The 12,619-nt window shown below is 37.5% G+C and overlaps 1 protein-coding gene across 1 annotated transcript; it reads left to right on the forward strand.

The window, feature by feature from the left end:
• LOC140240892 (aqualysin-1-like) lies at positions 1 to 11,452 on the forward strand. Its single transcript, XM_072320674.1, has 8 exons — positions 1 to 111; positions 1,923 to 2,060; positions 4,693 to 4,834; positions 5,605 to 5,711; positions 6,791 to 6,932; positions 7,411 to 7,595; positions 9,824 to 9,995; positions 10,923 to 11,452. Exons 1-8 carry the CDS (start codon positions 1 to 3, stop codon positions 11,051 to 11,053), a joined length of 1,128 nt encoding a protein of 375 aa, XP_072176775.1. The 3' UTR covers positions 11,054 to 11,452.
• The last annotated feature ends 1,167 nt before the right edge of the window (positions 11,453 to 12,619 follow it).

Here is a 12,619-nt window from a genome sequence, read left to right on the forward strand (position 1 = left end):
ATGATGCGCCTGTTTCTTCTCGCCTTGACTGTGGCCGCCGCCAGCGCTTTGGCTCCATTCTACATCCCGGACAAGGACCGTGTCCAAGGACGCTACATTGTGGTCTTAGAGGTAATTATAATATTCTTCTCCTTCTTCATCATCATCATCTTCTTCTACTACTTCTTCTGCTCCTTCTCCTTCTTCTTCTCTTCTTCTCCTTCTTCTCCTTTTTCTTCTTCTCCTCTTCTTCTTCTTCTTCTTTTTCTTCTCTTCTTCTTCTTCTTTTTCTTCTTCTCTTCTTCTTCTTGTTCTTCTTCTTCTTGTCCTCCTCCTCCTTCAAATTCTGTTCGCCCTTTTGCAAGTTTTGAGTGGCGAGTGCCATCGGCGATGTTGAGTGTGTTTTATTCACAAAACGCAGTATTCAGAAGTTGGCTGAGCATTCCATGTATATACTTTACATTTCCTCCATTGTGTGGACGGGGCTTACGTCTTGCTGCGATGAGGGTGATCACGCCGCTCTTTTGTAGATTAACGTAACAGACATTTATTTTTCTTTGTCTAATTTTCTTTTGTGTTCTTTGACGTATACATAATCCCGCTTCATTAATTGTCATTCTTTACAACTGTCAATCTCAAGTAATGTGTGATTTTATCTATTAGTCTGGTGGGGCGGGGACTTTGCATATGAAAAATGAAATATTCCATAGCAAGTTTATACGATTTGACATCTAGTTTTTAGCTGACCTCATTATACTCCGCAAAACGTAAAGGAAATGAATATTAATGGAAAGTTTACAGTTTGCGATTCATTTTTTTTTTCGGATTTTTTTCTTTTGATGAAATGCGTATGCATTTTACTTTTCGCGTCTTGCTATGTATAATTATGATTTGCGTTGTTTTTACGAAATGCTGTTAAACATGCCCCTCATGGCTGGTTGCGCCCCATTCATTCCACATTCTGCCCCATCTCATTGTTTACAATTTGTGAATTTGTTTGTTTGTTTTTGTATTCATTTTTACAAGTAAATCATAAAAAGAAATTGAACGTTTGAATTGTCGAATACACCAAATAACAAATATATATATAAATATATATACATTAGAAATATGAGGATTTTATACCAAAGAAGCGTTGCTTGTGTATATATAGATTCCAAGATACAAATTTAAAGTAGATTGAGCAAATAGAAACTATTCTTTCAAGTTCTTATGATGTTTCTGCTTCATTTTGGTGACTTGGTTATGTTTAGTTAATTTTCTTCTTTTATATTTGGCTTCAAGATTTAACTTCACGTCAAAAACAGAACTTCGAAATGAAATCCTGTAAATTCTGTGTAGAAGTCGGAGCAGAAAAATATGTTGGTATTTAGCACATGCTGTTTTTATGCTGTGTGTGCGATTTTTCATGCCCTTTGAGCACTCAGACTAAATGGTAAAAGGGTATTATAGATACCCCCTATTATTATTATTATTATTATTATCGTTATTATTATTATTATCATCATCATCATCATCATCATCATACCATTTTACTTATTGTGGATCTGATATTTAAGTTCTTTTTTCAAGGTAAAAGGTCTGTTGGTAAAACCAGCATCATTCGCGGGCAAGACATATTTCCTGCTCATCAGTATGCGGTAAAGATTTAATCAAAACATTTAGGTGCATGAGAATATAATATGCATTTACTGTGAATGCATACTACGAATGTATTTCCATATTGTTCATTATGTTCTACATATTTAATGAAAAACTTTTGAGTTTAATATTTATTGCACCAAGGTAAATTGGAACCCTCATATTTTTACGACTAAACTTTTTTTTTTTTTTGTAACTGGGCTTGCTGTCTGACATCCTTTGAATTATGTCATCATTAAATTCATATAGCACTTAATCTTAATTCAATAGGAGCACCGATCTTTCTTTGCTATTTTGTACAGGATGGAGTTGATGTAGACTCTTTCATCAGTCGTTTTGAGAGAGAGGTGTCCGTGGAGATCGAGATTAAGAGAAAGTATTCAAAGGTGCTGAACGGATTTGGCGTACAAGCAGATGTTGGCGGTGTCGCTCTCAATCTTGTAGGTACCAGCGCCAGATTTGTAGAAATATGTGGCATAACATAGTAGAAGAATTAAGGAATGGCAAGCGAAGAAGTCAAAGCAGATGATACTGGCAGAGTGTAATTAGCTGTTCGTCAGACGTGTGTATTGTGTTGTGGCTGGCTGTGAAGGCATGAGAAGGGATCGTGTCATGCGCTCAGAAGAACATGTACAGTATATGATATATGATTATCGTATCCGGGCAATTACCCCCAGAGGGCAATTACCCCCCGGCTAATTACTGGTTAGTGGTAAGGTTAGAGTAAAGATTATAGGGTTAGGGTTAGGTTTAGGGTTAGAAGTTTGGGTTAGGGTTAGGATTAGGTTCAGGATTATGATTATGATTATGATTATGATTAGGGCCAGGGAAAGGATCCGGGGTAATAAGCCTTTTCGCAGTCTCGACTGCGCATGCGCGACATTTTCTTGTCTCCAATTTTTTGGAGATAAACAAGCCTGAGCGAGGCGACCTGACCGTGCGGATTGTGCATCTTCACTCGTACTCGTACTCCGTACTACTAGAATCGCTGGATTTCCTTCATTTCTATCGCTATTTTGTTACTAACGAATGTCAATAGTTTCATTGGCAAATATCTAAGCCCTAATATGTATTGTTAGTCTCGTTTAAAATGTATTTTTCCTACGTTGCTTTCAACGAAATTCCACCAGTTAGTTAAAACATAACACATTTTATCACAAGTGGGACTGTGATATAACTACGATTAGAATATTTCCGAGCCGTGCCGTGTGACAAAACACAACTGAAATCGTGATTGAAATACCGAAATCTTATTCCATATTTACCATCCGAGCTAAGTAGGTAGTGCAGACAAATTTTTAACGGGAAAATGTCATTCAATTTTAATGAAAAATTGTTCAAAATGAAAAAAACAAAAAGCTTGTAATTTTGCTCTCTGCTCGTAATCCTGTCTTGAGCTTGGTATATCGGCAGGGTACCTTGGCATCGGCACCCCCTGCGTATCATGGCTGTTTGCGTATAGTAGTAGCTATGAAAACAATAAAAACGAAGAAACGAAAATCAAACTCATAAACAACTAAAAAACCAAACTAAACAGTTTCAATTACACATCCGCTCAGTAACGACGGCTCTGAAATGCACGTGTATTATACCTATGGAGGGAGGGGGTGCCGATCGCTATTTGTAGGTACTCTTTTAAGCTGCGCGAAGAAAACGGACAGCATGCACTAAAATTGCGCTATTTTATAACGGAGATTCATAATCAACGAGACGGTCACGACATTCAAAACTGCAGTATTTATGGCATATTTGAGGTAAGAATTAGGCGAATTTGTTTTATATTTTAGGAATAAACAAGCTACAACTTAGTCCTTAGGGTGACGATAGGTGGTACCCTCAATCATACAGCACTGAATACGAGAGCCGGTAGTTCGGCTTTTCTACCCACGGTTTTCAGTCCTCTTTCGCGAAGAAATATCTGTAATTCCTTCACAGTGAACTGTTGAATTTGTTCAAGACTAAACTGAACACCGTCTCCAGCCATTTTGAGTCATATAAAGGGGTCTGATATCCAATATTTTGCGAGTTTAATGAGCAAAACAATCAGGGCCGCGTGACTCGGTACACTCGGTCAGTGTGTATTGCACTCCGTTACGCATGGCAACGCTCTTTGTTTATCTCCAGCGATCCGCGAGTCTATCCCACAATGCACCGCGGCGCTGAGATAGCGAAATGGCTTATTGCCCAGGGGGTAATTGCCCTAGACCCATAATTATCATTATATAAATATCCGTTGGGTATATATCCATAGGGAATGTATAGTTTGTTGAGGATTTATATTACATGTATGTATGAGGATTCACATTATATATATATATATATATATATATATATATATATATATATATATATATAGCAATAATAATGTCACAACAGAGAAATGCATTAAATGCCAATCTTGATTTTAATGAATAATCCGAATTTTTGAGGATCCTTCCTCTTCATCAGGGATGACTAGTCATCCCTGATGAAGAGGAAGGATCCTCGAAAATTCAGATTATTCATTAAATCAAGATTGGCATTTAATGCATTTCCCTGTTGTGACATTATTATTGCTATTTCTAGTACTGCCAATACGCGGAGCAACTACAATATATATATATATATATATATATATATATATATATATATATATATATATATATATATAAATGTGTGTGTGTATGTATGTATGTGTAGAGATTTCACGCATTGCCTCCACAAGAAAGATAAGAAATTGTAATGCATTTTTTCCAATATATTATGTTTATTTGACCCAAATTTTCTGCGTCCTGCGCCTTCTCCAGGAGATTTGACACTTTTCAGTGTCAAAACAAAAGCAAAATCCCAAAACACGTCTCCTAGCAAAGTCTGCCCATGGAGCTACTAACAGAGAACTGTTAGTAGCTCCATGGTCTGTCTGACAGTGCGCGCTCTATCCATGTTCAATTTTGGCTTTGCTTTGATTCAGCTATTGTAAAGACTCCTGAAGAAAGCGAAAATTTGACTCAAATAAAAACATATTATATTGGCCAAAAATGCATTATAAGTTTCTTTACATTATATATCTTTTCTCTTCCAATCCATCTAAAGCTTCGATCGCTACCTGGAGTGGACTTTGTAGAAGAAGACCGCGTTATTTTCGCCCAGGGAAGGAACAGAAATCCTGGATCGTGGGGGATCGATCGCATCGATCAAAGAGGAGTCAATTTAGACGGAGACATGACTCTTAGTGGTACGTTACTGCGTTTGAAACAAAAAATATCATTGCCATAACTCGACTGATTGCACTTTGTCATTTTCTAATTATTTGGAGAGTTTGGTTTCAAGAGAATCTTAGTACGGACAAAAAGTGTGGGAGATCAACGTCTACATTTTTCAGCTCTTCATATTTTTCTATCATTTCCCTTTGTATCCCGCGTTAAAGCCTAAATCTGTTACACTTTTTTCTTTGACAAATTCCATAAATCAAACTCAATCACATTTTCAAGTTGTTGGAAAGTTGCGAAAAGTTAGATTATTCGACACAACGTTTTTCACATGAACTCTAATAACTTTATAGGTTTGCCCTAATGAAAGAATTTGTTCTCGAATTTGACAATGATACTGGGACCAAAAGCGGTGGAAAAAAAATACTGAAAAAGCCAATTATGGTATTTTCAATTTTATTGACAGATAACCGATGACAAGTTGACAAATTGATGAATAAATCATGTCCTTCGTAGAAGACTGATGTGGTCATGATGAAACAAAATAATAGGCCCTAAATAGGTGACATAATAATATATGAAAGGCAAGTTCATCCAAATATACGTGTGGAGTGAGTGAATGCAGCAATATAGACAGAACACATCAGTTATTAAGTGTGAGGAAAATCGGACAATCCGTTCAAAAGTTCTGAATTTTCAGAGTTTCAGCGCCGCCATCGCTGGATGAGCAGACTACAACAAATTGCTGGTAAATTACATTATCTCGGTATTCCGATCTACCGCTAATTTTCATTAGGTTATGGGGCTGGACAACACATCTACGTGATCGACTCTGGTATAAACCCTTATCACAACGACTTTGGTGATCGTGCGTATGTCGCAGCCGATATGCTGAACGAGGACGTAAGAAGATTCTCAAGACGCTTGTCTTACGTGGAAAAGGAGAATTCTGTCCTGATGTTGCTTTTTATGAAAACAACAACAACAAAAAGCATCGGAAAAGTAGATCAGTTAAAATTTGTAAAATATACTCAGCCAAAAGAAAGAAAGAAAGTGAACACTCTTTCAAGTTCATATTTCTCATAAAATACTTGGCTGAAATTGATGTACTATATACCATATTAAAGGTAATTTAATCGGCTATCAAACTGGTAGGTCAATAAAAAAAAAATACTGATTTACTTCTCTGATTTGTCTATTCTCAAACAAAGCCAGTATGCGGATCCAGGAGGAGGAGCACCGGGCGCGCACCCCCACTTTATTTATTTTTTATTTTTTTGGTTAAAACAAAAGAAATAAAAAAAAGAAAAATGGGGGTGGGCGTGCGCCCCTTTTAATTTTGAAAAGGTGTCTCCTCTTTACGGAAATCCTGGATCCTCCCCTGCAAAGCAGCATAATATCAGGATGGAATTCTCCTCCAAGTGTGATAATATTACAATATATGGCATACGACTCTTGGTTTTGTCTGTTGCTATGGTTAAAGTTCAAATTATGCCTGTGTCACTGATGTTCTGATGAAATGTTTATTCTCATATGATTATTTATACTGAAAACGCTGTACTAATTTAGCTGGACCTTTGGTTTTTAATGTCGTGTGTTCTGCAGTGTGAATAGGTTAATAGCAACATAGTCGAAGATTGAAATCGGTGTTACACTTTTGATCTCAATACAAGATATTTACCACCGGAAATAGACTTTCACTTATTGACCGTCACGTGATCAAGGCAAAGACGGGTCATTCCGCTGATAAAGGCTGTATATATATATATATATATATATATATATATATATATATAATATAGAGTTGACGGCTGAAAATTCCGGAGGTAAATATCTTGTATTGTGATCAACAATTTAACACGAATTTCAGTTGAATTTCCAATACAGATGAGCTTTTAGTCTAATAAAGTCGAAGACTAATGAGGTAGAAAAAAAAAGTTTAAAGATGGCGTCGATTTCGTCTGTATGCCTGAAAGCTGTAGGGGATCGACTGTGACGGTCACGGAACACACTGCGCCGGAACCGCTGCCAGTGAAAGCTACGGAGTCGCTAATGAGGCATACGTGGCTGGGATACGCATTCTGAATTGCCGTGGGTCGGGATCCACGCTGGACTCCATTGCCGGTAAAACAAAACGAAACAAAAATTTTACGTTAGGAATATATCTTTACAGGTATAATAAAATTATGTTCCTTTTGTTGTTTTTCTTTTCTTCTAAAACTATCACAGTCTGACAAGACCCCGAACACCAACCACAAACACCCACAATAAAAACACACTTGTCATTTATATACATCGGTTGTTTGTGTGCGAATGTGGGTATTATGCAGTGTTTTAAGAAACTACAAAAATAGTGTAAAGAGTTGCATATACTGTACATATATATATATATAAGACATTCGCCACTTGCCTTGGATTATACGATCTACAACATTTCATTGATAATGTCTAATCGTAAACAGAAATGCAATTACAAATTCACTCATTTTAACTCCATGTTCTATGGATTGCAATATCTTCCATCATCTTATTCTGCTATCATCATAATCGTTAATCTTTGTTTTCTCGGGTTTTTTTTCCCTGTTTCATAACAATGATAAAGCCCTTGATTGGATTGTGGAATACGGTTATAGGCCGTCCGTAGCGTCTATGTCTATCGGTGGAAGCAAATCTAACTCGGAAAACAGAGCTGTAGCGAGGGCAAGGGAAGCTGGAGTGGTCGTCGTCGTGGCTGCGGGGAACGAGGATAAAGATGCATGCAGAACCTCACCGGCGTCTGCACCAGAGGTACTCATAACTATCTATTTCTTTTTCGATCCCAAATCAAAATAGATTAGAGTTCCAGTCTTATGGTTCGGTTTATGCTTGCCTTTGGGGGGGGGGGGGGGGGATATTCAGCATTTTAAAATATGATTAGCGCAAAACACGGTTGCATCCCAACTAACCTTGATATAAACAACGTTTCAAAACGTCGATTCAAAACGCACAAAAAGGTGCGTTTACGATTCTCTCTATACTCGTATTTACAGGGGAAGCATAAGCACAAAATCTCTTACGCTGAACAACAACTTCTTATGAGACAGGTTTATAGTTTTAAACAATGCACATTGCATGTTCGCGAAATCGGCTCTTTCTCGAAAAAAAAAAAAATGAACATAAATAATATCCTCCTAAACGGTGATTTGTATCAGCATTTTGGATCAGCGTTTCAAAACGCTGGTTCTGCCTTTCCAATTTGGGTATAAACACACCCCAAGCTCAATGTTCAGCTGAATTCACAACCAAAAGATGAACTCTCATTAATCCCATCGGCAAGCTAACTGTACACAGTGTTCAGATGTTATCTAAAAGGAATTTTGAAAGTTGGTGGAGTTTTGAAATACATGTTCGTAAGGGAGTTCAGAGATATTAGAAGAAGCAGTCCACTTGTCATTACCCCACCGCCTTGGGGTATGACCTCGAAGCCACGCCCATGCAAGTCCTTATCCGTTACTCCCTTCCCAGCCCCTTCTTTTTATCCCTGTGGATGATTCTCTCGATGATTTCTCTGAAGTTTGTTTGAGACTGGCATAGTTAGAGACATGGAACATTCGGAAAAGAAATGGAAAGCTATGGCCGCATCAAGTGAGGAGTAAACAGAACAGACTTTTGTGTTTGATTTGATTTGATTTGATTTCATTTCATTTCATTTGATTTATTGGTTCGTGCATTATATCATTGCACATGCAGATACATACACATGTATTGGTGCCATACATATACATAAACATTAGTTGTTAACAAAGCAAGTTTCTTCATTGTCTTTACACTACAGCAACACAGTTTCTTTATTGCCTTTGATGTACAACAAAACATTTTCAGCGGTGCAATGAATAATACAGAAGGGTTACAGCTTAAGCATTGCTTAATTTGCATGCAGCCTTCTTACATATTACATAACATATAGGAAAAATAGGAAAAGAGAAAAAATAAGAAAAAATACATTATTCTAGAGAACAATCCCCCCCCCCCCCCGGGGGGGGGGGGGGGGGCGCTTGTTTATTAGACTCAACCTGTTTAATATACACGTGCAACATAGTAGACTCGTGGAATTGCTACTGTTGGACACCATGAGCATAAATGTAAGAGCCCTGTGAAATCTCGGCTAGCCGAACAAGAAAAGCAGTAAATGAGGTATGAATATTAGAAGAAACAAAAACGATGATCTGATTTTTTTTTTCTTCTTCAGTGGTATGTTTTGTGCCTGTATAGTCAGCTTCGATTCGTTGGCCAGTCAACAAACAAAATACGAGATTAGACAAGGGGAAGAAAATATCCGTAGCAAGAGAAAGTCATCTTTCTTTTTTCTTTTTACTGGAATGTTCCGTAGTATCAAAATCAACCAGATTTAGGAGAAGCACCAATAAATGTGTAAAGCCCTGCCAAGATAGAATAACCCTGCAGAATATAAATTCGGGGCCTAGACTTGGATATGTTGTTGTTTCTAATTATTTGTTTTTGACGCAAAAGACAATTCGGTCGTGTAATTGGTTTGGATAATCTCTTACTCTACTGAAGCCGTAGGGTGCTTCTCAAATAAATATTCTACACACTCACAACATAGTTATTATATGTGTTTGAATGCATCTAAAACGTGACACCACAAATCAAATCCGGTATAAGCGTTTGTATGTTTGGATGAATGATAGGTCTGATGCACGTGTACATTGTCTCTCTCCATGATTGTAATGTTTAGGATATTACGAAGATGGATAGCATTGATTTAGATGTTTCCTTTTCTTCTTTTCTTCTGAAGAAGAATATTGTCCATACCTCTTCCCCAGCATGGGAAGATACTTTAAAAACATAACCGACAACTTAGAAAAGAAGAGAAGTGATCTAATTTGTCCAGTATCGAAATATTGGGTGAAATAATGCTTTGTTCCTCTGAATTCTTGAACCATTGGTGAAATTGTTAAAATTAAATTTGATGATCAAAGCATTCATCCTTACAATTTAATTTCCTCATTTTCTAGGCCATTACTGTCGGAGCCACCGATTACACCGACACTCGCGCCTATTATTCCAATTACGGTGACTGCGTCGATTTGTTCGCTCCCGGCTCCTACATTACGAGTCTTGACTATAGTGATAACTACGATACCACAGCAATGAGCGGAACGAGCATGGCTTGTCCACATGTCTCCGGTATGTGAGTGCTTCTTACAAAAGTCCATGCCCCATCAGAGGGGGTCGTCCCACGAGACCGACACCCACCAGTCATACAGCCCACGAGTTCGACATCTAAAAAAAAAGGTTCCGAAAGTCATACAGCCCACGAGTCATATGGCCCATAATTTCAACACATAGGTAAAAAAAAAAAGAAGCCTACGAGTTCCATAGATACAGCATGGAGCTCGATGTGTCGGTCTCGCGGGCCTTGTTTGCTTAGTGTCGAACTCATGGGTTGTTTGACTCGTGGGCTTTATAACTCGTGAGTTGTATGAATCATGGGCAGCATTAGTCGTAGGCTGGATGATTAGTGGGTGTCGGTCTGGTGAGGTACACCCCATCAAAAATGGATGAAAATCAAAAGCATTACTTGCATTGATTTATTCGTTTACTGTAGGCCTGTATACAGTCCCTGATTCAGTGAGAAGTTGACAAATGATTTTATGAGTTGGTGAATAGGCGTAATTGTCGATTGTCATGTTGAGATATGTAAATATAAGTTTATCCGCCCCCCAGATTGTCAGATATGCGTTCGATAGACTTAATGATGCGATCATTCAAGTTCGAGCGATTTTGAATAATCACCAAGATCAAAATTCAAAAAGCTAACTGCAATGTAGTTCATTCAATTTAATTTCATCAGTACGTGTAACGCATTCAAATTCTCATGAGTATCATGCCATGATGAACGTTGTAGAATTCAAATTCACAAAGAGGCAAGCATAATATACACAAATTGGGCAGTGTTTTTCAATACTATGTTCTTTGTAATTGAAATCAGAACCTTCACATCTATTTGCATCGACTGTATCGATAATTCATGCTTTGATTGTGCTAATAGAAGAGATACTGACTTGATGGATCTTATAAGCTTCGAAGTTAATTCTTTCTCGGTCCTTATAGGTATCGCTGCCGTTATGCTGGGAATGGGCTACAGCGCCGAGCAGGTTTACGCCAAGATCGTATACGACGCCACTCCAGATTGTGTGTCTGACTGCATGGGAACTGCCAATAAGCTGGCATACTGTGGCTAAAAGTGTCCAGTGAAAACAAACTAACAAACAAACAGGCACCATAGTGGATGATGACACTATAATCCTAATTCAAATTCAGTGCAGTTTAGTTCATTTTATTTCTTCAACTTTTTCATGATACAAACTCGAAAATCTATTTTTAAAAATGTATAAAACATACTATAATGGTCACAGAGAACAAAATGCATAACGTGAATGCATGATAAATCAGTGAAATAATCATACAGTAACAAATTCAACGACATAAGTGAAGATATTATCACATAAAGGATTTTCAGTTGTTGATTTCTTTATTCGAAGCAAATTTCCCTGCTTGAAAGAACACAGTGTCCCATAGTGTGAGAACTATAGTGAGAGCACATTGTGAACACAGTGTGAAATCTCTCCACACTGTTAAATTCGATCATTTTAACAGTGTGAATACAATTAATGTGAGTCGTCAATTCATCGTGTGAAACAAAGCATTACTATGGGAACACTCTGTGAAAAACCACACCACAGTGTGAAATCATCTTCACACTGTTAAATTCGAACGTTTTCACATAGTCGAATATAAGAACACATTGTGAACACACTGTGCGATACTGTGTTCTTTCCAGTAGGGTTTATAAAAGAAAGAATCTTGTATTTGTTATTGCAATATCTAGAATTGCTGCATTTCTCAAGTAATAAAATGAAAACTATTCGCAGGGGTAGTCATAAAGAGCAAAGCTGTTCGTCGAGATGGCCACGCTTGACAGAAGTACATTTAAACAAAATTAATAACCACAACTTAAACACACATGCATCAATAGAGGTTATTATTAAAAAAAACTTACCTAGATGTTGGATCTGATAAAACTGAGATTACTTATACAGTGTTCGAGTGTGCAATCGCAGTACTCACAAGATGTCACTCCTTGAGAGGACGGCTTAAGAAAACGTACATTATGCACTCAATCAATCATCAAGACTGAGGGGAAAAATTGTGCCAAAAGAAAATAAACGAGTGTCGTTCATTCATGAAATATTTTACGTTTTACTCGCTGTTCTATTCTGTTTTTATTATATAAATGAATAAATAAATTAAAAAAAAATGTATATATTCATACACGAGGTGTGTCAGAAAAGTTCCCAAGACTGGTGTCATAAAAGATTTATTTCAAACCCAAACTTCAAACTAAGAGGTTTCACCTTCAAGTAATCTATCTGAGTATTTAACTGTGATCTTAGCTCTCTGCAGCCATCATATTTTATTCTACATAATTTTATAAACACATCCTCCGTTTCAGGTCGTTCGCAGCAATGAGCACAGCGCAATGAACAAGTTTCTGGTATGGTTGGGGAAAACTCCGTCAGAAACGATGAGATTGCTGCAGCAAGTGTACAGAAATGAGACAATGTCACACACACGTTTTTGAGTGGTGCAACAGGTTTAATGAAGGATGAGAGGTTGTGGAAGGTGACCCCAGGAGCGGAAGGCCCTCAATGACCAGGACTGAGGTCAATGTTGAGCACATTAGATGGTGCATGGTGATCGTCGGCTGACTGTTTTAATGATGGCAAATGAGCTGGGCATAAAACTTG

This window comes from Diadema setosum, chromosome 2 (genome assembly GCF_964275005.1).
Source record: "Diadema setosum chromosome 2, eeDiaSeto1, whole genome shotgun sequence".
Taxonomy (NCBI): Eukaryota; Metazoa; Echinodermata; class Echinoidea; order Diadematoida; family Diadematidae; genus Diadema; species Diadema setosum.